General features: G+C 47.7%; 1 protein-coding gene across 2 annotated transcripts in view; it reads right to left on the reverse strand.

Annotated features, from left to right (window-relative positions):
- Positions 1 to 22,562, reverse strand: part of vps13c (vacuolar protein sorting 13 homolog C) — a 38,060-nt gene that overhangs the window by 10,173 nt on the left and 5,325 nt on the right. Inside the window, exons 6-61 of one of the 2 annotated variants that reach the window (XM_061067555.1) lie at positions 21,872 to 21,981; positions 21,716 to 21,775; positions 21,512 to 21,571; positions 21,251 to 21,331; positions 21,039 to 21,096; positions 20,661 to 20,788; positions 20,447 to 20,553; positions 19,999 to 20,170; positions 19,708 to 19,770; positions 19,488 to 19,626; positions 19,320 to 19,420; positions 19,097 to 19,239; positions 18,804 to 18,996; positions 18,236 to 18,350; positions 18,020 to 18,156; positions 17,807 to 17,939; positions 17,589 to 17,706; positions 17,374 to 17,506; positions 17,164 to 17,236; positions 16,975 to 17,075; positions 16,736 to 16,883; positions 16,528 to 16,607; positions 16,361 to 16,420; positions 15,921 to 16,071; positions 15,725 to 15,841; positions 15,544 to 15,647; positions 15,287 to 15,454; positions 14,574 to 14,609; positions 13,320 to 13,624; positions 12,574 to 12,730; positions 12,318 to 12,426; positions 12,088 to 12,218; positions 11,820 to 11,976; positions 11,668 to 11,747; positions 11,518 to 11,577; positions 11,006 to 11,159; positions 10,783 to 10,902; positions 10,590 to 10,693; positions 10,050 to 10,217; positions 9,573 to 9,877; positions 9,346 to 9,493; positions 8,808 to 8,949; positions 8,595 to 8,713; positions 7,956 to 8,122; positions 6,230 to 6,483; positions 5,918 to 6,144; positions 5,727 to 5,819; positions 5,417 to 5,647; positions 5,195 to 5,326; positions 5,020 to 5,109; positions 4,484 to 4,639; positions 3,496 to 3,757; positions 3,250 to 3,410; positions 3,045 to 3,166; positions 627 to 924; positions 154 to 543 (exon numbers count right to left, since the gene is read on the reverse strand). In XM_061067555.1, coding sequence (XP_060923538.1) covers positions 154 to 543; positions 627 to 924; positions 3,045 to 3,166; positions 3,250 to 3,410; positions 3,496 to 3,757; positions 4,484 to 4,639; positions 5,020 to 5,109; positions 5,195 to 5,326; positions 5,417 to 5,647; positions 5,727 to 5,819; positions 5,918 to 6,144; positions 6,230 to 6,483; positions 7,956 to 8,122; positions 8,595 to 8,713; positions 8,808 to 8,949; positions 9,346 to 9,493; positions 9,573 to 9,877; positions 10,050 to 10,217; positions 10,590 to 10,693; positions 10,783 to 10,902; positions 11,006 to 11,159; positions 11,518 to 11,577; positions 11,668 to 11,747; positions 11,820 to 11,976; positions 12,088 to 12,218; positions 12,318 to 12,426; positions 12,574 to 12,730; positions 13,320 to 13,624; positions 14,574 to 14,609; positions 15,287 to 15,454; positions 15,544 to 15,647; positions 15,725 to 15,841; positions 15,921 to 16,071; positions 16,361 to 16,420; positions 16,528 to 16,607; positions 16,736 to 16,883; positions 16,975 to 17,075; positions 17,164 to 17,236; positions 17,374 to 17,506; positions 17,589 to 17,706; positions 17,807 to 17,939; positions 18,020 to 18,156; positions 18,236 to 18,350; positions 18,804 to 18,996; positions 19,097 to 19,239; positions 19,320 to 19,420; positions 19,488 to 19,626; positions 19,708 to 19,770; positions 19,999 to 20,170; positions 20,447 to 20,553; positions 20,661 to 20,788; positions 21,039 to 21,096; positions 21,251 to 21,331; positions 21,512 to 21,571; positions 21,716 to 21,775; positions 21,872 to 21,981 — 7,931 coding nt within the window. The remainder of the gene's footprint in view (positions 1 to 153; positions 544 to 626; positions 925 to 3,044; positions 3,167 to 3,249; positions 3,411 to 3,495; positions 3,758 to 4,483; positions 4,640 to 5,019; positions 5,110 to 5,194; positions 5,327 to 5,416; positions 5,648 to 5,726; positions 5,820 to 5,917; positions 6,145 to 6,229; positions 6,484 to 7,955; positions 8,123 to 8,594; positions 8,714 to 8,807; positions 8,950 to 9,345; positions 9,494 to 9,572; positions 9,878 to 10,049; positions 10,218 to 10,589; positions 10,694 to 10,782; positions 10,903 to 11,005; positions 11,160 to 11,517; positions 11,578 to 11,667; positions 11,748 to 11,819; positions 11,977 to 12,087; positions 12,219 to 12,317; positions 12,427 to 12,573; positions 12,731 to 13,319; positions 13,625 to 14,573; positions 14,610 to 15,286; positions 15,455 to 15,543; positions 15,648 to 15,724; positions 15,842 to 15,920; positions 16,072 to 16,360; positions 16,421 to 16,527; positions 16,608 to 16,735; positions 16,884 to 16,974; positions 17,076 to 17,163; positions 17,237 to 17,373; positions 17,507 to 17,588; positions 17,707 to 17,806; positions 17,940 to 18,019; positions 18,157 to 18,235; positions 18,351 to 18,803; positions 18,997 to 19,096; positions 19,240 to 19,319; positions 19,421 to 19,487; positions 19,627 to 19,707; positions 19,771 to 19,998; positions 20,171 to 20,446; positions 20,554 to 20,660; positions 20,789 to 21,038; positions 21,097 to 21,250; positions 21,332 to 21,511; positions 21,572 to 21,715; positions 21,776 to 21,871; positions 21,982 to 22,562) is intronic. The other variant, XM_061067556.1, reaches the window with a different exon arrangement.

The raw sequence follows: 22,562 nt of genomic DNA on the forward strand, positions 1-22,562 counted from the left end.
GTCGGATTCAAATATATTATTCTCGTTAAGTATTAATTTAAAGTACTAAGTATTGATCATTTAATTGTTATATATGTTTACTGAGCACCAGTAGAGAAGAGTCTGATAAACATGTTCAGGGTTCATCCTCTGAGGAGCAGGAACCTGACTCACCTTGCTCTTACTGAACACAGCTTTCTTCCTGAAGGAGAACAGCACGATGTCTCTGAAGTCGGCCGGGTGCTTGACGCTGACGTCCTCGGCTCGGTACTGCAGCACGCGGGACGTCTTGTTGATGATCCAGTACGGGCTGAAGAGCGACAGCAGCAGCTGGCTCGCCGTCCTCGTCACGTGAACGCTCACGTCCACCGTCAGGCCGGCGTCCGAGTCGCAGGTCAGAGTCAGGTTGAAGAACTCCGGCATCTCCTGCCTGATGCGGACGTGTCCGTGCCAGTCGCGACCCTGATACCTCATCAGCACCAGAGACATGATCTCACCGGAGACTCGAGCGTTCAGGAGGTCGGACGTGCCGCCTTCCAGGAGCTCGTACGAGTCCGCCGAGCTCTGAGGAGAAAGATCGGATTCAATCAGATCAGATCAGACCAGATGTATCAAACCAGACCAGAACCAGGAGGAAGCTCCCGTACCTCCATCATGTAGCGGAGCGTGTAGGGCAGCAGGTTGCGCAGCGTGGCCACCGGGTGGAGGTGGATGATGTAGGCCGGGTCCCAGTCGTCTTCCCCGTGGCTGGCGATGTGTCGCAGGTCGTCTGGGACGGCGAGCGCGGTGACCATCAGCGGCAGGAAGCTGCTGTCGGTCGCAGGACACTGCAGCAGGGAGCGCACCTCGGAGCTGCGGTGGACCTGCTCCTTCCAGGACACGCAGGTGGAGGACGCAGCGTACTGATCCTCCAGCGGACCGGCCGGACGCACAAACAGCTGACACCTGCGGGACGGACGGAGGTGAAAACACCGGAAGCCAAACTCAGGCTTTTCTTTCTCATGTTCAAACAAAAACAGAAGCGTAGTCCCCTCAAATGATTCAGAATTCAGTATTAGTCCAGGCAAAGTAACCCATTTTGGAGCCAAAAATAGAAGTAATTGTAAAATAATTTTTTTCAGCATAGATTATTTCTATGAGGTGTCCAGAACAACATACTAAAAGTCCTAAGAAATCCTAGTTGAGGAAATATGTTTAATTCTCATCAATGTTTGACAATAAGGCAACAATACACCCCAAAAAGACTATTTTTTTCCTTTACTCCTATCAAAATAAAACTTTACACAATGAAAGTAGCCATGAAACGTAACATTTTTTGTATTACAAGTTTCTTTGAAAATGAATTTATGTATGTATTTGTCATACATATGAATGTTGTTTCTGCCTATGCAAATTAGGACATATTCAATAAGTGTGGAGCTCATGTGCTTGTCAAATTCATTTTCAAAGAAACTTGTAATACAAAAAAAGTTACTTTTCATAAATACTTTTACAATATAAAGTTTTATTGTGGTAGGAGTAAAGGAAAAAATTAAGCCTATTTGGGTGTATTTTGGGCATATTCGATTAGTGTATAGCTCATTTGCATATTCAAATTCATTTTCAAAGAAACTTGTAATACAAAAAATGTTACGTTTCATGGTTACTTTCATTGTGTAAAGTTTTATTTTGATAGGAGTAAAGGAAAAAAATAGTCTTTTTGGGGTGTATTGTTGCCTTATTGGAACACATTGATGAGAATTAAACATGTTTCCTCAACTAGGATTTCTTAGGACTTTTAGTATGTTGTTCTGGACACCTCATAGAAATGATCTATGCTGAAAAAATTATTTTACAATTAGTCGGTCGTAAAACGCTACTTTGCCTGGACTATAAGCAGACATTAGATGTTTTAGCATTGGCCTCTCTGATTGCCCGCAGGCGGATCCTTCTACACTGGAAGCTGCCGAACCCCGGGAGAACAATCCTGGCAAACTGACCTAATGTCATTCCTTAAATTAGAAAAAATCTAATTTTCACTCCGAGGTTCAACTGAGAAATTCTATACAACATGGCTCTTATACACCTCTTATCTCATATTTCGACAATGTAGCTACAACTCCCACGGTGTAGGGGTGAAAAACACATTATGTTGTGTTGTTTTGTTGTGTTTTTTTTGCTGTCTGCTGCTGTTTTTTATTTTTTTTTGGTCTTTGCTCTTACATCAATGTGAATGTACACATGTAAGGTGTTGATGAGATATTCTGTTTGAAAAGGGAAGACCAACTGGGGGGGGGTGGGATAATGTTATGTATGTTTTCTACTTGTTGGTTTGTTTTGTTTATTTGGTAAAAAAACAAACAAACATGCATCTATTTGTAAAGGTCATGTAACATGATATGATATGTTTCAATAAACAGATTTATAAAAAAAAAAAAAAAAAAAAAACAGAAGCGTAGACGACATCCCAGTAAAGAAACAAACAAAATGAAGAACATGGATGAAGGTCGCTCCTCTGTGTGACCGAGTGCAGTGTGAGGAAGTATTTTGATCAAATCACCAAAGTGAAAGTAGATCGACGTCGTTTAAGATGCAGGTCTGTACGGTGACCCCAACAGACAAAGCAAACACATAATGGAAACCACAGACATTAAGAGAACAAACACCCAAATATAAACATCCACCCAATACGAAAACACACGCAACAATAGAAAAACACCAGGAAGAAGAATGGGCTTAATTTGGATGGATGACATAACTATGACCATTGCTGTCAAGCTTGTGTAACCAAACTTCACCCTTATTAAGTTCTGATATCCTTTCCAGGCAAGAAAGTCCTTCGGTAATGTGACACTTTTGTTTATTGTACAGTAGACTAGAGGGGTTGCAACTAAAAAATACTGACCAAACGCAGTGTGTGATCCAAAACAAAAAGAGGACTTTTCATGTTCCACTCAGTTACTTTTTACAGGTCTAAAGGTCTTTTCTAATTTCTGACCTTCAGATTTGATATGATTTTTTTTTTTTTGCCTGAAACAAAGATGGGTAACATTTACTCCAAGTTGCCTGCTATCTCTTTTTTTTACCTGTATGTTTCCAAGGCGACGTGGAACTCCCTCCCCGGCTCGGCCTGTCCCACGCGCTCCAGGCCGCGGGACGCCGGACAGAACCTCAGCACGGTGAACGGCACAGAGAAGTGATTCTTGATCTGAAAATACAAACAGAGTCAAAACGTTGGTGCTGCCGCGGAGACGCTCGGGACCCGTGATGATGAGAGTTTGCGATTCGCACCTGCAGCGGCGAGCGGATGGTGACGACCTTGTTGCCCTCGGCGGCGTCGATCTGCAGCAGCACGGAGACCGCCTCCTGCAGCATCGGACCTCGGACGTTGTAGAGACGACGACCCGGTTTGTCCACGGCCACGCTGGAGATCTCGCTGTATCCGGTGGGAACTGCACAAGCACACACGCGTGTTTAATCAATACATGCAACACAAACAGGAGCCATGTGAGAGCAGGTCACGTGACGACCTCTGACCTATGGTGAGGTGGAACAGGCAGCTCTCCTGCCGCTGGAGCGCCGACAGCTTCCCCCGGGATGAGGAATAACTGGAGTGCTCCAGGTCCAGGCTCTGATCCACCGGCAGCTCGTGAAGTTTCCCCTGGGACGATACTCCCACCAGCCTGAGGGTGGCGCTGTGCTGCACGATGAGAGGGATCCCCAGGGAGTTCCTGATGGTGAAGGGGGCCTTCTCCTTCAGGTACGGGTCGAAGGTGGAGGCGGTGCCCTCAGAGAATGCCTGATCAATAATACAGCAGAGATAAATTAATCTACAAGTTGAACTTAAAGGGACTCTTACCTTTGTTGCATTTTTACACTTTTTTTGGATAAGGTTAAATTGGTATTAATAAGGTAATGACACTCTAAAATGCAAGACAGACCCACCAGGAGTAAAAACAAACAATTATTTCACTCTCATAATATTTAGTGAAAACTTCAACCAATACAATTCTTCGGACCGAAGGACCTTATTGGCCGACAGACCTGTCTGTTTGCTGCATGGACATGCAGGTTTTCCGTCTGCTTCTTGTGGCGCATTCGGGCCCGGGTCATCAAGGTGCGTCCTCAACTAGAGGGTTTGTTTTGATTCCACGGCATGTATATATATATATATGTGAATGTAAATGTATATAACTTACCGGTGCTTCTGAATCCGAATCCATTGCTTTGGTAAACAAAAACTCACGTGCGTGCGCGGAGGCAGTAGGTTGTAAGTCTGCTTGTAAATAAAGTTTCTTCAAAAAAATAAAAACACCGGGATGGTTGTAAGTCTGCTTGTGTAAATAAAGTTTCTTAAATAAAACACCGCGGATGGGAACGAGGGGGTGGGGCATTGGAGGAAGGCGGGATGATTTGAATGTGCTGTAATTCTCAAATGCAACAAAGGTGAGAGTCCCTTTAATCTATAAATGAATGTACAGATTACACTGAGCATGATGTGATGGAGCATGTTATGATGTGAGACCTTGGTGAGGTTGTGGAAGACGCTGAGGCAGCTCTGAGACACGGTGACGTTCATCGTGTCCTTGGAGCAGATGTGAATCGCTGTTCGAGGTTCAGGAAGAATCACAAAGTCGTCTCCGTGAACTGGACTCTTGTCCTGCAGCAGGTTGTTCTTCATCTTCAGAGACACACACGGATCATCACAGATTATCAGAGGTCAGCACAGATTATCACAGATTATCAGGTCTGTTTGATGTTAAGGTGAAGCCAGGGCCGTGCCTCTCAGAGAATGAAACATGATGTGGTAAGTGATGAGTGGTGTTTCAGTTCAGGAGGTTCTGATCCTCTCATGTTAGGTCTGTGTCAGAACATCTCAGCTCACAGGTCCTGGTTCATCAGTTTGTTAATCTGTGAAATATTATCCTCTAACACGGTTTCACCATCTGGACTCAGAAACATGATTCACAGGATTCACTGGAAACTCTGACCAGAGGCTTCACAACTGGAAGTGGATTACGCAGATGATGAGATGTTCCTCTAACCGTCTCATCAGTTTACCTCCAGCTCCAGGTTCCACCTCCGGCTGCCTCCGTCCACTCGTTCGATCAGAGGCTCCCACACGGCGTGGATCTCATTGAAGTAGTTCACCTGCAGATACCACATGTGTCACATCCCATCAGTCAGTGAAGGTGAGTTTGTTTCTGCTGGTTCAGGTTGAAGCAGATGTTCTCACCTCCAGCGTCATGTTGGCTTTCAGCTGCAGCAGAGAAGACCAGTTCTTGGCCGACCCGCTGAAGGAGGACTCGGCCAGCAGCAGCGGGACGGTCTGGTGACCCAACCCAGACTCCAGAGTCACCTGCACCACCTGCGGATCACACACCACCTCGTCAACCATCAACACTTCTGACTTCAGCCTCATGTTTTAACGGTTTGGGGGCGTGAGAGGTCACCGCACCTTGACCTCTGCGGCAAAGCTCTCGCCCTGGTTGCGTCCGTCGGGCTCTTTGAAGCTCTCCGTGACCTCCGTGGCCTGGTCCACTCCCAGGAACCAGTAGTTACAGTCGTAGATGTTCATGACCGACCACAGGTCAGTGACTCCCACCGCGCCCGGACTCTGCTCGTCAGGCGGCTTCGGCGCCATGGCGGCGGTGATCGTCATCACCGTGTTGATGATGAACGGAGAGATCTGAGCGGAGGACAAGACGATGAGTTTCAAACTCTTTTTGTTTTCTATAACAAACCGGTGATGCTGATGGATGAATCACCTTGACGATGACTTCCTCCACCGTCACCGAGCCGCTCAGCGGTTGGTTGGGGTGGGTTTTGGTTTCCAGGACAACAGAGCAGGGTTTCAACACCTATCGCACAGAGGAGGTGAGGACGTGTTGATCCTTTTGATCCAAATAGAAAGAAACAACCACAACAACATATGAGTTTCAGGGTCATGTGATCTTACGGTGGTGACGGCTTTGCCTTCCTCGTTCCGGATGAAGGGACAGGCGAGAACCTTCAGCTCCCTCAGGTTAGTTCTCATGTTCTGGGTCCTGTCGCCTTCGGCCTGGAGCTGGAAGTCGCACTGGAACGAGGCCACCAGGGCGGGGGCGTCGGCCTTCATCAGGCTGGCCACGAACACCACCTCCGGGTCCACGACCACCGCCCGCACCAGGGTCCGCACCGCCGCGGCTGCAGAGGGACCAAGGTTTTAGAGCCGGGTGGAGCTGTGTGGGTTGGTTTTGTTCATCTTTGACTTTGTGTCTGTGGGTCTTACCGATCCTGGCGTCGGCTCGGGGGTCCGCGGTCTGTCTCAGCGGCAGTCTGTCCCCTGGTGCCGGGGGGGCGCTCAGGGCTGAGGCCTGTGGCAGAGCCTGCAGGAAGAAGTCTGCCACGGCCATGAGGAACTCCACGCTGACACACACGTAGAGCTTCTGCAGAACGGCCACCACCTCCCGCCCGGCGGCGCTCTGACGATACGTCACGTCGATCATCGTCTCCGAGCTGCTCTCGTCTCGCCGTCTCACCATGCTGCGAAGAATATGTAAATATATCATCAAGCAGAGGAGTCACTGGGATCAAGGTTCACACAATCATCAATTAAACCCACTAGACAGGAGCAGGCTCAACAGACTGATAAGAAGAGCGAGCTCTGTCCTGGACTGTCCTCTGGACTCCATTGAGGAAGTGGGGGACAGAAGGATGTTAGCCAAGCTGGCGTCCATCATGGGCAACACCTCTCACCCCCTACATGACAATGTGGGGTCCCTGAGCAGCTCCTTCAGCAGCAGACTGTTACACCCACGGTGTAAGAAGGAGAGGTTCCGCAGGTCCTTCATCCCGGCTGCAGTCAGGCTCTACAACACCAGCACCACCTGATAATGTTGTAGTCCCTGTCTATTATCTCTATCTCCACTCAACCTCTCACCATAGCTGTATTTGTATTTTTATTTTTCTTATTTATTTTTTATTTTTTTACTCAGATCACTACTATGCACAATAATATTCAACACTTTACATCTATATTTATATCATGGTCACTTATAATGGTTACATTGCAATATTTATATTTTCCTTTATACTATCTTGTAGTATTATTTATATTATGGTCACTTACTTTTAATTATTTTTTCTGTATCATGGTCACTACTGTTGCAATATTACTTATAATACTTTTGTTTTCATTACAATAACACTTACATCATTCCACTTTCTCCCCAGTACCTGCTTTTGCACAGTGTCTGTTTTGCAGGTTGTTTTTGTTTTCTGTATATTTTTACTCTCATTATGTGTAGTTTAGTAGTGTATATATTTTGATCTTTCTTTTTTATTGTTGCTTCGGCACTGTTATTTAAATTCTGTTTTTCTCTTTTTTTGCTGTAACAAGTGAATTTCCCCGTTGTGTGGATAAATAAAGAAATCTAATCTAATCTAATCTAACTTCTCACTGTTTCCATGTGAGAATTGTGAGATTTATTTAAATATTTTACAGTTGTAAAGGGCCCTCAATTTCCCTGTACCCCTGTACAACCACTGGGCAACCCACTGTCTAAATACCCCATGCCAATGTACCAATGAGCGTGCATTCTAGTTCTGAGTGTCATTTTATATAATTTATTTTATTTTATTTTTTCATTTTATTTTATTTTTATTTGTATTCTTTTGTCTGGTTGCTTGTTTCTTATGTTTACTGTATTTGTAACTTGCTCGTCCTTGAAAGGAAAAAAAAAAAATATATATTTTACAGTAAAATTACTTTCAGATCAGCAGCAGTGAAAAATCATCAATAATCAGAAATTTAAAACATAAACAGTGAGTTAATAATAAAAGAAAAGGAAAAAGGTTGAGTTCACTCTCAATATAAATCTGAATATTATACAAGAAAGAACTTTATCTACATAGTAACTAATAGTTTATAGTTATCAAAGGTTAAAAAAAATACATTTACATCTAAAAATACATTTAGATACACGTGTAAGAGTTGAGTAGGTCACGTGACTTACCGTGAGGTCACCCTCTCCATGCCGCTCCTCAGGTCGTCCAGCGTGCAGTCCGTCAGCACCGTGGTCACCGCCACGCTGCCCCCGGCACGGAGCCCCCCCGACGTCTTCAGGGACCGGAGGGTGAACTCGCCCAGTCGGAGGTTCTCCAGGTGCTGGAGCTGGAGAGGCTGCAGGGAACAGGAGCAACCATCACACACCTGATCCTGGACCAGCTGATCCTGGACCAGCTGATCCTGGACCAGCTGATCCTGGACCAGCTGATCCTGGGCCAGCAGATCCTTGACCAGCTGATCCTGGGCCAGCAGATCCTGGACCAGCTGATCCCGGACTAGCTGATCCCGGACCAGCTGATCATGACCCAGCTGATCCTGGACCGGCTGATCCTGGACCGGCTGATCATGACCCAGCTGATCCCGGACCAGCTGATCATGACCCAGCTGATCCTGGAGCGGCTGATCCTGGACCAGCTGATCCTGGACCACCTGATCCCGGACCAGCTGATCCCGGACCAGCTGATCCCGGACCACCTGATCCCGGACCAGCTGATCCCGGACCAGCTTATCCCGGACCAGCTGATCCCGGACCAGCTGATCCCGGACCAGCTGATCCTGACCCAGTCTTACAGAACTCTGTACGGACCTGCTGTGGGTCGTCACTGTACAGAACCAGACCAAGAGACTCGATGTTGAACTGGAACTTGACGGACTCCAGAGCTTCATCCTCTTCTTCACTCCTGCTCACACTCGACTTCACGACATCTGCAGACATGAAACCCGGATCAGGAAGAGGACTCCAGAGACGACAGGAAGAGAAACACATCAACGTGTCTGTAAATATGATCTGTCCTCTGACCTGCAGGGGGCGCCCCGGCCGCTCGGACAGGCAGACTGATGCCCTCCTGTTTTGGGGCGGTCGGCTGCAGACTCCCAGCCTCTCCCAGATTCTCCATCAGGATCCGGAGCAGCACCTTCAGGTCCTCCTGACATAGCGCCACCTGCAGGCCAAGTAGAGACACTGCAGTTATTAACATCCAGGAGCAGAAGCTGAGACCTGGAGTCACTGAAGCTGCTTTCAGACCTGGACTTAAGTTCAGACTAAGCACAAGGACGGAGCTGCTGGTCCGAACCGAACCTACGTCCAGACGCCTACAGACGTGTGGTCAGATCACTACAGACTCTAACTCTTCACTACAGGACACGACTCTTCAGAAACAACTTTACCTTCACTGGGTCACATGTGGACTGGATGTGAAACAAGAGCATGTGATTCTGTGTTAGTTCATGTGTTAATTTAACTGTGTGAAGCATCGGAACAACTTTAGAACATCGCCGAGGAAAAATCAGAACCGATATATTTATCATCATTCAGATGTTTTTATGGGACAAACAACCTTCATGGGCTTCAGGTCTCCGTCGATCTCCACAGCCGCCATCTTCTTGTACCAGGAAGCAGCCAGGTTCCTCTTGATGTTCAGGTGCAGGTTGACGGGTTCCAGCAGCTCGATGCTGGGTCGACCCGAGTCCAGGTCCAAACAGGTCCTGGAGGAGACAGGAAATGAGTCGTTCAAGAGACTTTTCTGAAAACACGCTTTTATTCTTTCTTCTCTCTTCGACCGACCTCGACAGTTTCAGCTGCGTCAGCTCGACGTCCATGTTGTCCACGACCGCCGGCAGCGGACACCCGTCCACAGGAAGCAGAGAGAAGCTGTTGCCCACCGTGATCAGACCCAGGTCCATCACCAGTGCATTCTGGGAGGTGGAGGACTGGGGCACGACGATGAGCGGCGCCTTCAGCTTGATGTCCATCGACAGGCGGAACGTCTTCTTAGCAAAGTCTCGGACGCTGGACGCCGCCTGAGCCGCCGCCTGAGCCGTGGCGGCGCTCAGAGCTTCCTTCGCCGTCTGGAAGTTGCTGCTGAAGTTCTGAAAGAAATAAATCAGGTTTTAAATATCAGTCGATTCTTGACGATGAAAATCTGACTCGAGAACTTGACCAAACCAAACTTAAGGAAGAAAAAGATGTGATTGAAAACACAGAAAGTTTCATTTGTTCCAGTAATAATATATTTTCTTTGTGTGTCGGAGTGAAACTCACCAGCAGAGACATGAAGAACTTGTGCAGATAAACCACCTGGATGCAGCCCACGTTCAGCTTCACTTTGCCGTCGGTCTGAGACGTGTCGGCGTAGCCGGCGCCCTCGGTGGCGTTCGGAGTCAGACTCATGGAGAAGCTGAAGACTTCGTCCCCCACTATGGAGACAGCCTGAGGGACAGAGGGTCAAAGTTCAACAAGCATCATCCACAGTGTCTCCAGTGAGTCTCCTAGTGATGGAGGCTTATTAATATTAGGGCTGGGCAAGTTAACTCGTTTTAATCGAGTTAACTCAAGTGATGAGTTAACTCGATTGTTTATCCGCCAATTCTTTTCTTTTTTCCTGTTCTGCAGCAGTCAGCAACAGACTTTCACAAAATAAAAGCCTGACTTTCACAATAAAACAATAAATAATCAAACCTGAGTTAATGCGAGATAAAATAATTAATCGAGTTAACTCATCACTTGAGTTAACTCGATTAAAACGAGTTAACTTGCCCAGCCCTAATTAATATTGTTATCAGTATGAGTCTCTGATGGGACCTTGCTGTGGACGGTTTGAGAATCGACGTCGAGGACGACGACGTCTCGGAGTCGAGCTGAAATAAACGTCTGTGCTCCTTGTTTCAATAAAGATCCGTCAACACCTGGAGAGAAAAAACAACTCTGGTAAACTTAAGTTGACCGATTGAAAAATCATAAAAATATCAATACAAACTCAGATGTGGTTCTCTACCCTGGATCTTGATGTCGGCCATGTTGCATCTCTGGTCACACACAAGCACGTTGAGGGCACCCAGTGACATCATCACCTTCAGGTCGATGACATCACTGTCCGCAGGTGACATCGTGGCAGCTGAAAGAAAACACAACAACACGACTCGTTAGAGACAAATGGGCGGAAGTTCCTACGTGTGTGTGTGTGTGTGTGTGTGTGTGTGTGTGTTTGTTGTACTGACTGGACTTGGCAGAAGGCGTCTTTTCGTCTGTCTTTGGTTTGACGTCTCTGTCAGAGGACATCACGCTGTCAGACATCAGAGCCGTGGACAGGAAGTCGATGGCAGAGAGCAGAGCCTCAGTGTGGAGCAGGAAGTTTAGAGAGGTGAAGGTCACCTGGAGAGTCAGAGACACAGGTACACACGTTTAAATACACACACACACAGTCAGCGTGTCATTGTGTGTGTCAGTGTACGTCTGAGTGTCAGTGATTGTGTCAGTGATTGTGTGTGTCTGAGTGTCAGTGATTGTGTGTGTGTGTCTGAGTGTCAGTGATTGTGTGTGTGTGTCTGAGTGTCAGTGATTGTGTGTGTCTGAGTGTCAGTGATTGTGTGTGTCTGAGTGTCAGTGATTGTGTGTGTGTGTGTGTGTGTGTGTGTGTGTGTGTGTGTGTGTCTGAGTGTCAGTGATTGTGTGTGTGTGTGTGTGTGTCTGAGTGTCAGTGATTGTGTGTGTGTGTGTGTGTTCAGCTCACATTCATCATCTGCTCCGTGTTCTTGTAGTTGGAGGAGAAGTTTGGTGCAGAACGATCGGCCTGAGAAAACACAAACAGGTCAAAGGTCAAAACCGATGATGTCAGATCTCTGATTCTGATCATGTGATCCCACCGGTGTGATGTCATCACCTTGAAGTACTGCACTTTGAGCAGCTCGGCTCCGGACTCCACCGACGAGCTGACGAGACACAGCGGCTCGCCGCTCGAGTCTGAAACGAGAGGATGTGATGAGCGCCTGCGTTGCCGTAGAAACGCCACAGGACGTCACAGACTGCTCTGACCTTTGAACTCCAGGCACTTCATGGTGATCTTCTTGATGTACGTGGTGGCACACATGTCGTACTTCCTGACCTTGGTGTCGATGCCCAGGTGAGCGGCGTGGAGGACGAGGAACGGCGTCTCCGTCTGGTCTCCGGGCTTCTTCAGGGTCAACAGCACCTGAGACAACATGGACGACCGGAGACACCTTCACAACCTGCTGACTCAACACTTTCCTCCTGAGGGCCTTCTCAGGTTCTCTAAGCACAGAGATGTTCTCTCATCTCATACCTCTTTGATTTCAAAGTTCAGCAGGACGTTGACGATGTTTTCAGTCGGACCTCCGATGGTGGGCGGAGTCCCAGCAGATCCCACCTGTGGTGACATCACTTCCACCTGCTGCTCAGCAAGCACCGCCTTCTCTGAGGAGGCAGAGCACAGTTTCTCCGGGGTCAGCATCTGATTGGACGATAATCACCAGAGTCAGTTGCCCAGATTTCCCATAATGCACTCTGACTCACCTTGAGCCGCCCGACTTTTGACGTCCATGTCGTGCTCTTTACTTCCTTCACCGATGTTCTCAACCAGGATCTTCATCAGCACGCCGAGGTCTTCCTCACTCAGACTCATCTGAAACACACACAGTCGTCACAGATGAGTCATCGCTGCTCTTTCATTGGTCAACGTTCAGGCTAACTCAGTAATGAGCTAGCTTAGCATAAGAGCCTCGAGATAACGTAGGTGACCTCAGTTTGTAAAAGACGGTTTGAGACGTACGTTCAGCGAGCGCAGGACGCCCTGGACCTGGACCGCCGGGATCTGGGTGAACCAGGAAGCTGCGAGGTTCCGTGTGACCAGCAGCTCCAAGTTGATTGGCTGAAGGATCTCGATGTCTGAGGAGATGAGGTGGGAGGAGTCCGGCCTCAGAACGGTTCTAAATATAGAAAAAATATGTTTTCAATATTATTTATTCATTCATTCAAGGGAAGGTTCCCACCTGTGGAAGAACATTATATTATATTATTTTGAGTCTTGATGATGTAATGGCGTCTCCCTGGGTCAGTGAACAACTGCAGCTGCTGAGCTAACAGCTAAGCTGCTAACTGGCTAGGAGAAACCATAGACATATATGAAGACTAGATGTCTCGTCTGCGTTGCCGGCCAACATGTAGATATGACACTGCATACTCATGAATAATTATGTTATTTTCTAAAATTTTTTTATAATTTATGCAGTGTCATAACTACATCTCTGACGTTTATAACAAACCAGACCGTTTCAAAATCGGTTGAAAATTGAGCAAGTTATGGTTATTTACCAACACAATGTTATGGGTGAGCGAGCTGCCCTGTAGCAAGATGGCCGCCATGTGGTGACGTCCTGCTCCGTCGAACGAGACATCTAGTCTTTATATATGTCTATGGGAGCAGCATCCAGCTCTGTCATTGGTCATTGGTCAAAGGTCACCTCAGAGGTGAGTTCTCCCTGAGTTTTTAAGAAGGTGCGTGTTTGATTTACTCACCTGGAGAGTTTCAGCTGCGTCAGCTTCACATTCATCTTCTCCACCACGGCCGGCAGAGAGAAACCTTCAACAGGAAGCAGAGAGAAGCTGTTTTCCACCGTGATCAGACCGAGATCCACCACTACTGCATTCTGGGAGGTGGAGGACTGGGGGATGATGATGAGCGGCGCCTTCAGCTTGATGTCCATGGACAGACGAAAGCTCTTCTGGGCAAAGTCCCGAACGCTGGACACCGCCTTCTCCGCCGCCTGAGCCGTGGCGGCGCTCAGAGCTTCTTTAGCCGTCTGGAAGTTGTCTACAAACATCTGAAGAACAAAACAAAGAAATGTGGAGTGAGACGACGAGCAGAGCGAGAGGATGGAGACGTTCAGAGAAACGTTATGAAGCAGGAGAGGGAGTCGATGTGGGGCGTTCATTTCTGTCTCATAAACATTCAGAGGAAAAATGTGAACCTCAGATAAAATGATTTCTACATTAAACAAAGTGTACGAGAGGAAACATGAGACTCACAGTATGAATATTATCTCTGAATCTCCAGTTCCACTGAGAATATATAATATAATCATAAGATAATAATAATAAATATCGAGTCTGAATCTGAAACCTGATTTGTCTCATTATGTTCACAGGTTGAAGTTTATGAAACAAGAATGAAGTTCAAACAGATTCAAATCTGTCAGGTGATCAGGAAGTGAGGTCACACAGGCAGAGGTCATGTGATTGAGTGTTGGGGGGGGGGTGAATGATGGCAGCTGTGTGAGATGAACAGCACGTATGAGGAGATGAACACGAGCAGCCCTCCCTCATCTTTTCTTTCTTCATCCCTCCATCCGAGCTCAGCCAATCAGATGTGACTTTGTTTGTTTCGATCCTCTCACAGTCTCAGACGGGTGGAGTTAAACACGTTAACAGACGACTGCTGGATCGTTGTTGCTCAGTTTCACCGTCAATTATCCAAATCGGAAAAGACGGATTTTAAAAAGAAACGTCTCGAAACTACAGGAGTTTAAATTGAAGCAGAAAAAGTGCAAAAGTCGTCTCAGATGAGAACAAACACGTCGGATTATCGTGAGTCAACGAGAACCAGAGATAAAGTAGTTCCTGTTAAACCTGGACTTTCTCCTCTAGCGCCTCCCTCAGGACAAACAGGTTATTCTGCAGGTTATTCATCATGATGAGGTTAACAGTGAAGGTGCAGTGAAGCTAAAGCAGAAGTTTGATGCAGCAGGTCAGAGCTCGAGCTGGAAGCTGTACCTGATCAGCAGACGAGTACTGAAAACAAAAAGAAGCCTGAAAGAACAAAACACATCAACAAGACAAGAAACATGAGAGACAGGAAAGAGACGAACAAACACTTTCACAATAAAGCTCCGTTTAAAAGATTCCGTTAACTATTTATTATCTTCCTGATTTCATTTTCCAGTTTGTCGTCATTTTCCCTCTATTTTATTACATCCTGTTAGCATCACCCAGACAGGAAATGAGCTGAACTAATCAGGAAGTAATTTGGAAACATTGATGTTACAAAATGAAAACAATAGAATAAATGTTATATATTTAACATTTTATTCTGGTTGCTATTAGCAACTAGAAACCAATCACAGGATCAGCTGATTATGAGGCAAAGAAGGATGTGATAACGTCACGTGACGTCTGAAAAATATGAACATTAAAGGCAGTTTAGTTTCTACAGTTTATGTATGTTTGTTATTACCATCGATGATTATTAAAAATATTATCCCACCAGGTGATTGTGTGGAATCTAGATGAAAGTTATTAAAAGTGTCTGACATCACACAGAGACAACATGAGACAAATACAGAACATTCAATAATCACAACGGATCCTGAATATATGTAAATATAATCAACACTGAATATATTAATGTGTTTCTGTATATAAAGTATTGTGTGTACATTGTTCTTTGTTTCTATGTCATTATGTATTTATAGATCAAAGCTACTGACCAGCAGTGACATGAGGAACTTGTGCAGGTAAACGATGTTGATGCAGCCCAGACGCAGCGAGACCTTCCCGTCCACCTTGGACATGTCTCTGTAGCCGTCCCCCTCCGTCGCCCCCGGAAACAAGACCAGTTTGAAGCTGAACACCTCCTCCCCCATGATGGACACAGCCTGCAACGAGATCCAATCAGCTGTCAGAGAAGGCGTGACATCATCACGCACACCGGCGTGATGGAAGTGAAACTTGTCTGTCCTCACACCTTCCTGTGGACGGTGTCCAGGTTCACGTCTGTGACCACGATGTCTCGGAGTCGAGCGAACACCTCGGTCTCCTTCGCCTGCACCAGCACCGACGCATCGATTCCTGCAGGGGGCAGCAGCGAGCACGGCTCAGTCGATGAGCTTCATGGAAGTCGAGTGTGTTATTAACGACGTTCGTACCTTGGACTCTGATGTCGGCGATGCTGCAGCGGTCGTCACACACCTCCACGTGGAAACATCCCAGCACAGCAAACAGCTTGAAGCTGTAGACGCCGCCATCTTTGACTCCTTTAGACACTGCGGACGGAGCAGAGACAGACTTCCTGTCACTCTGAGGACGCCACGCTGTGACACACTCGTGCTGACAGTCTCTCACCTGTCCGCCCCGGGCCGGTCTTCTCCACCTGCTTCTTGGTGTCTCGGTCTCGGGCGGTGCTGAGGTCTGAGGGCAGGGCGCTGGTCAGGTAGTTGATGGTGGAAAGAAGAGCTTTAGTGTGAAGGAGGAAGTCCAGAGAGGAAAACTCCACCTGAGGACAGGAAGGAAAGATTCAAGATTCAAGAGTTTATTATCAGATGCACAACAATAACATTAAGCAGTCGCTGGAAATGAAATGCTTGAGTCACAGGCTGTGATCAGCTGACAGGAAGAAACACGTCTCTTCACTCATCTTTCAACACAGCTGTCACGAAGAAAACAAGAAATAAAGTCATGAAACAACTTTGAAGCTGAAAGAAATTAATAAAATCAAGAATAAATAAAGTCCGGACTTAACGCAGCTCTCCTTCTGTTGCTATGGCAACCCCTCCTCCACTCACCTTCAGTGTCTGTTCAGTGTTGTCGAACAGAGTCTGGAAGCTCGGACCTTTGGGGTCGGCCTGAAGGACGACACACACAGACACACACATTAAAAGACACACACACACACACACCTGATCCACTTGAGGTCATGTGACTGGTGAACAGGTGACTTGATGATTCTCACCTTGATGAACTCGACCTTCAGCAGGTTTGAACTCTTCTGCTCTGAAGAACTGATCAGGTGGAGAGGACGAGTCCTGTCGTCTGAAACACACACACACACATAAATATACAACAACAACAACACAACTGCTGTTTCTATGGTGACAGCAGTCTCCACCTTCTTGACCTCAGTTGACATTCAGATAACAAACATTGGTTGAAGTTCTGACCTCCACAGTAGTCCAGTGTGACGCTGCGCAGGTACGAGGTGGCGCTCAGGTCGAAGCTCCGCCTCTTCCCTTCAGCCCCGAGCTGACAGACGCTGAGGGACAAGACGGTTTTCTCCTCGTCCTCCTGCCGCGTCAGCTCCAGCAGTACCTGAACACACCACCAGAGGTCCCAGAGGTCAGCCATGCGACCTGAGCCACATGGCTGACCTCTGACCCGGGGACAGAAGAGCCCGACGCACCTCTTTGACTTCGAACAGGAAGTGGACGTCGATCAGTTCCTCCAGAGCCGTGCGCTGCAGCTCTTCATCAGTCGACTTCTCACTGACGTCTTCATCAGAGTCTGAGGAGAATAAATGGATTAAAACACGAACACACGTAGAGTCTCTACAGGAACCTGCTCAGCCAATCACAATGCAGGAAGCACCAACCGGTTTCCATGGCGTCCAGGAGGGCGGGGTGAAGACCGAGCGCTCGTGGTCTGACGTTGGCCAATGACAGAACCTGAAGAGGGAAATACGACCAAATATGGTGACATCAATGCTGCAGACACCTGTCAATCAATCAAACTTCTTCCCCTCATGGCTCCTATTGTTGCCGGTCACTGCCCCCCCCCCCCAAGTGGACTGTACCAACTCTACCTTGTCTGTGGGGGTGGAGGGGGAGGAGCCCATGTCTGGCAGGGGGATGCTTTGGACCAGATCCCAAACGTTCTGGATTTTCTGATCCGAAATCTTGACATGAAGCAGCGGAAGTTCCCCAGACACCTTGAACCTGAAACACAGGGGGGTCAACAGCAGAGTCAGGGGGGGGGGGGGGGGCAGTGCAGTGACTGGTGTCCTCAGGTGAGAGTTACCTGGGCATCCTGGCGTCTTTGGCCACCATGCACTTTGCCAGGTGGAGGGTGAAGTCCATCGGTTGGAGGATGTGTTGAAGTGAAGAACCCTGAAGACGAGCCGACTTCCACAGCTCACCTGGAACCAGTTCACACCCGGAGTCAGGAAGTGTACACACACCTGTGCGTGTGTGTCTGTGTGTGTCTGTGTGTGTGTGTGTGTGTGTGTGTGTGTGTACCTGACTTGCTGTACAGGACCTGGACTCGTCTCAGCTCTACGTTGAATCGCTCATAGGCTCGATCCATGATCTCCTCCAGAGACGAGAAGGACGATGAAGACGGACTGAAGCTGCTCTGATCCACGCTGTTCAACTGAAAACACACACATTTAACTACACACTTCACTTCATACGATTCAACTTCATTCAGAATCAATAAGAACAGAACTGAACCTGTAAACTGCCAAAGTCCACGACGATGAGGTCCGACTTGTCGCTGTAGAATCCAGACTTTGGGATCAGCAGGTAGGACGGCTTCAGGTCGATCCTCAGGTCCAGAACCTTTCTGGTCTCAATGATGTGAGACAAACCTGCAGAGACCAGAACCAAAACCCGTCAGAGTCCAGAGAAACAAATAATCAGTACATCTGCTGTTTGCATCAAACTGACCCGTGGCTGTTTTCTCTTTGATCTCCTCCAGTTTGGAGAGAGTGGCCGAGGTCAGGACCTCCAGGTCGACACCTTTCCCCGTCTGGAAGAACTCCACCATGCTGTTTACTGTCAGCTACAGGACAGAAGGACACAGGAGGATCAAACCAGGACCAGGAGCAGAACCAGGAGCAGAACCAGGAGCAGAACCAGGAGCAGAACCAGGAGCAGAACCAGGAGCAGAACCAGGAGCAGGACCAGGAGCAGAACCAGGAGCAGAACCAGGAGCAGAACCAGGAGCAGAACCAAGAGCAGAACCAGGAGCAGGACCAGGAGCAGAACCAGGAGCAGAACCAGGAGCAGAACCAGAAGCAGAACCAAGAGCAGAACCAGAAGCAGAACCAGGAGCAGGACCAGGAGCAGAACCAGGAGCAGAACCAGGAGCAGAACCAGAAGCAGAACCAAGAGCAGAACCAAGAGCAGAACCATGAGCAGAACCAGGAGCAGAACCAGGAGCAGAACCAGGAGCAGAACCAGTCTGCACTGACAGATTCAGATCAGACACAAGTGATATTCTATCTGCTCTCACCGCGTCGTAGATGATCTCCACCGGCTGGGACTGGACTCTGATGAGCTGGTCGGCGCTGCTCGCCTCCGGGTTCAACTCGAACACGACGTTGAGCAGAGAGGAGGAGGAGTCTCCGACGGAGGCGATGAGAGAAGGTATCGCCCTCTGCTGCAGCAAACCAGTAACATACCAGTGCTCCAGAGCCGCCTCCACCCTGCAGGATGACAGAGAGGGTCAAACCAACACCTGTGGAAATGTGTTTCCTACAGCAGACACATGATGGAGAGATCTGCCCTCGGCTTGGCCACGCCCACCTGATGGCCTGAGCTCCAGGTCTCTGAGATATCTTGGTGCTGAGGTCGATCATCTGGATCTTGAGGATCTCTGGGACGTCGGGCAGTTCTCTGAGAGTCACTGAAGTCCTCAGCAGCTGGAAGCTGACGACCACGGCTACGTACTGAAACACACGCCGACTCACAGAGTTATGTTTCTCCTGAAGGTGGCGCTAGAGAGTCGATACATGAAAACACATTCTACCTGTTTGGGTAGCGTCAGGCTGTGGGAGCTGCCGCTGTAGCCGATGGCCGAGTAGAGTTTCTCCTTCTCCTCTGTCGTCATGAGTTCGTCGAGTCCAGAACCTGAAGAGAACAAACTCTCAGTTTCTGTTTTTAAACCCGATGAATCATTTCCAGATCGAGAACTTACTCTCCGTCTCCTTGCTCTCCTCCTGCTCCTGCTCCTCCTTTTTATTCTTTTTCCCAAACAAGCTGCTGAAGAAACCTCCCCCTTGCTTCTGCCCCCCCGTCGCTTTCTTCGCCACCACCTTCTGCCCGGACCTGATCACCTGGTAGAGGGGGGGAGGAGTCACATGTTGAAGTGTTCAGTGTTAAGCTGGACTCGTGTCTCAGTGTGGGTCGGAGTTTACCTCCATCTGAGCCTGCTGTCGAGCCAAAGTGATGTTGAACACGTCCAGAACCTTCTCCAGCTCCTGGAGGAAACATGTTCATCAGATCCAGAGAAGTTTATTTTCTAGATAAACCTTTATTTTCATAAGCAGCAGAGAACTTTTGTTTGAAAATGTCTCACAGTTCTAAATGATTTATAAACTCATGTTTCTAAGTGTCTCCACTTCGCTGTGTTGGTGAAGATTCTAGCGGAGACACGAACTGCGTTTACGTACAGGATCAGACCCTTGTGGTCATTTGTTGTACTGCACCTGGATGCGTCGCTCTGTGTCCGGACTCGACTTGCCCTGGCTCAGTTTGGTCTTGAAGACGGACTTGTACTTCTTCAGGTTTTCTCTGTGGAGTCTGATGTTGGACCAGGACCACATGCGGCTGTAGCGCCGGATGTGGACCTCCAGGATGCTGTCCAGGCCGTACCTCCACCTGAGGAAACAAACACACCCTACTGGTCGGTCCGGGAAACTACACGTCAAAGCTGCAGCGAGAAATCTCAAATAGGATTCTTCACTGTCACAGGTTTCCTGAAGACGCTCCACTGATCTAAAATCTAACAGGTTAAACTTTAATGACAGACCAAACTGAGTCTCCTCGTGAATCACGTGATATGTTAAGTCACCTGACGGTCATTACCAGCTGTTGGGGTCGCTGAGATAAAAAAAAACACTTTCTCCTCTGAGTGACGATTTAAAACAAACTAACCAGAGTTTGGTGTTTTTGTGAACAGAGACTTCAGGCCTGAACTTCCTGTAGGGGGCGTTCTTCACCATACAGTTGATCGACTCCAGCAGATCCACCATGGACAGGTACTGTAAGCAGACAGGAGACGAAACTCAGACAATCACACACACAAACCCACAAACACACACATAAACACACACACACACGTGTCTGTCTCATGTGTCTCCGGTGTTACCTGTGGTTTGGTCATCTCTATGGCGATGTTCTGAACCTCCAGGTGAAGCTTTGCTTTCGGGGTTTTCAGTTCCAGCTCAGCGTTTTGGTTGATGCACATTTTAGCCGAAGCAAAGATCGGCTTGAAAACTGCAGAAGAACCAACAAATAAACCAATCAGAGAACAGCATGTGTTCAATATTAATAAATAACTCACTGTTAATGAATAACTGATTTACTTTAGAAGTAAGTGAAGATGTAATGTGTTACTGCAAACTTGTGCACTATCCACTTTTTATACTGCCACCTTCTGGTGTGTACTGGTTACTTCTACATGTTCACTGAACAAATGTGGTTAAGATTAAATGTGAGAAAAACTGATGAGGAATCATAAACTCACTGTATTGGTAGTGATGAAGCTGCTGGTCTGAGCAGCTGATCCCAGACTTCAGCCGAGTCTGGAGGAGGAGGAAGAGGAAGAGGAAGAGGAAGAGGAAGAGGAGGAGGAGGAGGAGGAGGAGAAGGAGAAGGGGGAGAAGAATCATCAATCATTCATTATTTTTCACTTTCTTTAGTTGAAACAAACTGATGTATTAGAACATGACAACTCACCACAATTTCCTCCCATGATCCTTTGTAGAATATGGGACTGTCGACGTTCCAGTAGGCGCAGAGACACTCGAGACGCCCGAGCTGAAACCATCAAACAGTGAGGCGTCAGGAATCCATCCAATCAGAGGACAGAAGGGACACAACAGAGCTTCTGTTTCTAAACCAATCAGCTTCTGCCTTTATCCTGTTTAAACCAATCAGCTTCTGTCTTTAGCCCCATGATGAAACTCAATTAAATGAAGTGAGCAGAGCGTCTGTCACCTTGTAGATGATCTTTGCTGCTTCGTTAAGGATACACGACTTCCAGTTCTCATCAGTCGTCTGAAAAGAAAGAAAACAAGAGTTACAGGTCGACACTACACCTGTCACAAGTGGATCGTGTGTGTGAGCGTGTGAGTGTGAGTGTGTGAGTGTGTGTGTGTGTGAGTGTGAGTGTGTGTGTGTGTGTGAGTGTGTGTGTGTTACCAGTAAGCTGAGCTCGGACAGTGTCACTCCCACAGAGAGGGGGTGCTCTGGGTCCGACAGCTGAAACATATGAGACAGTGTTACTACAGTTGGGGTCTTACTCCCTGGACCTGGATCTGGACTTGGACCTGGACCTGGACCTGGATCAGTACTTACGTCGTCCTCAAAGCGCACGTGGATGCTGCTGATCTTCACCTGCAGGTTTTTAATAACCTGAGTCGCCAGTTTTTCCATTAACGTGTCTTTTTTCTCCTCCTGAGGTTTTTCTGAAACAGAAAGAGTCGTTCAGAGACCAGGACCTGAACAGAAATCTGAGACCTGGACTCAGAGGTAACGTGTGTCCCACCAGGGAAGCATGTCCCATGTGTCTCACAGAAAGGACAGCAGACCTGTCTCCTCCGGATCCGACCATGAGCTCTCATGTCAGATCCAACAGGTGAAAACTCACCTGGTTTGTTGTCGAGTCCTTTCAGCTTCTTCAAACCTTTTTTGTGCTTTTTATGCTTTTTAAATCCTTTTGGGACTTTGGCAGCGTTAAAAGCAGAGAATTAACAGTTAGTGACAGAAAAGCCCGAAAGCACAGAGGGAGCAGGTGAGGGTCAAAGGTCAGAGTGGGTGTAATGAGTCAGGCTCAACAGTGTGTGACAAGGCAGGTGAGGGTACTGAGAATGTGTGAGGTCATCACGTAACAACAGTCCAGTGGGATGTCGCTACATGTCTGTGTGTGTCACTGTTGTGTCATTGTGTGTGTCATTGTGCGTGTCATTGTGTGTGTTACCGTTCTGAGGCTCCTTGTAAACAACAGTCTCCAGACCGAAGAGCAGATCTCCAGACTGAGATGCTGACA

The sequence above is a fragment of the Limanda limanda genome, chromosome 3 (assembly GCF_963576545.1).
Source record: "Limanda limanda chromosome 3, fLimLim1.1, whole genome shotgun sequence".
NCBI lineage: Eukaryota > Metazoa > Chordata > Actinopteri > Pleuronectiformes > Pleuronectidae > Limanda > Limanda limanda.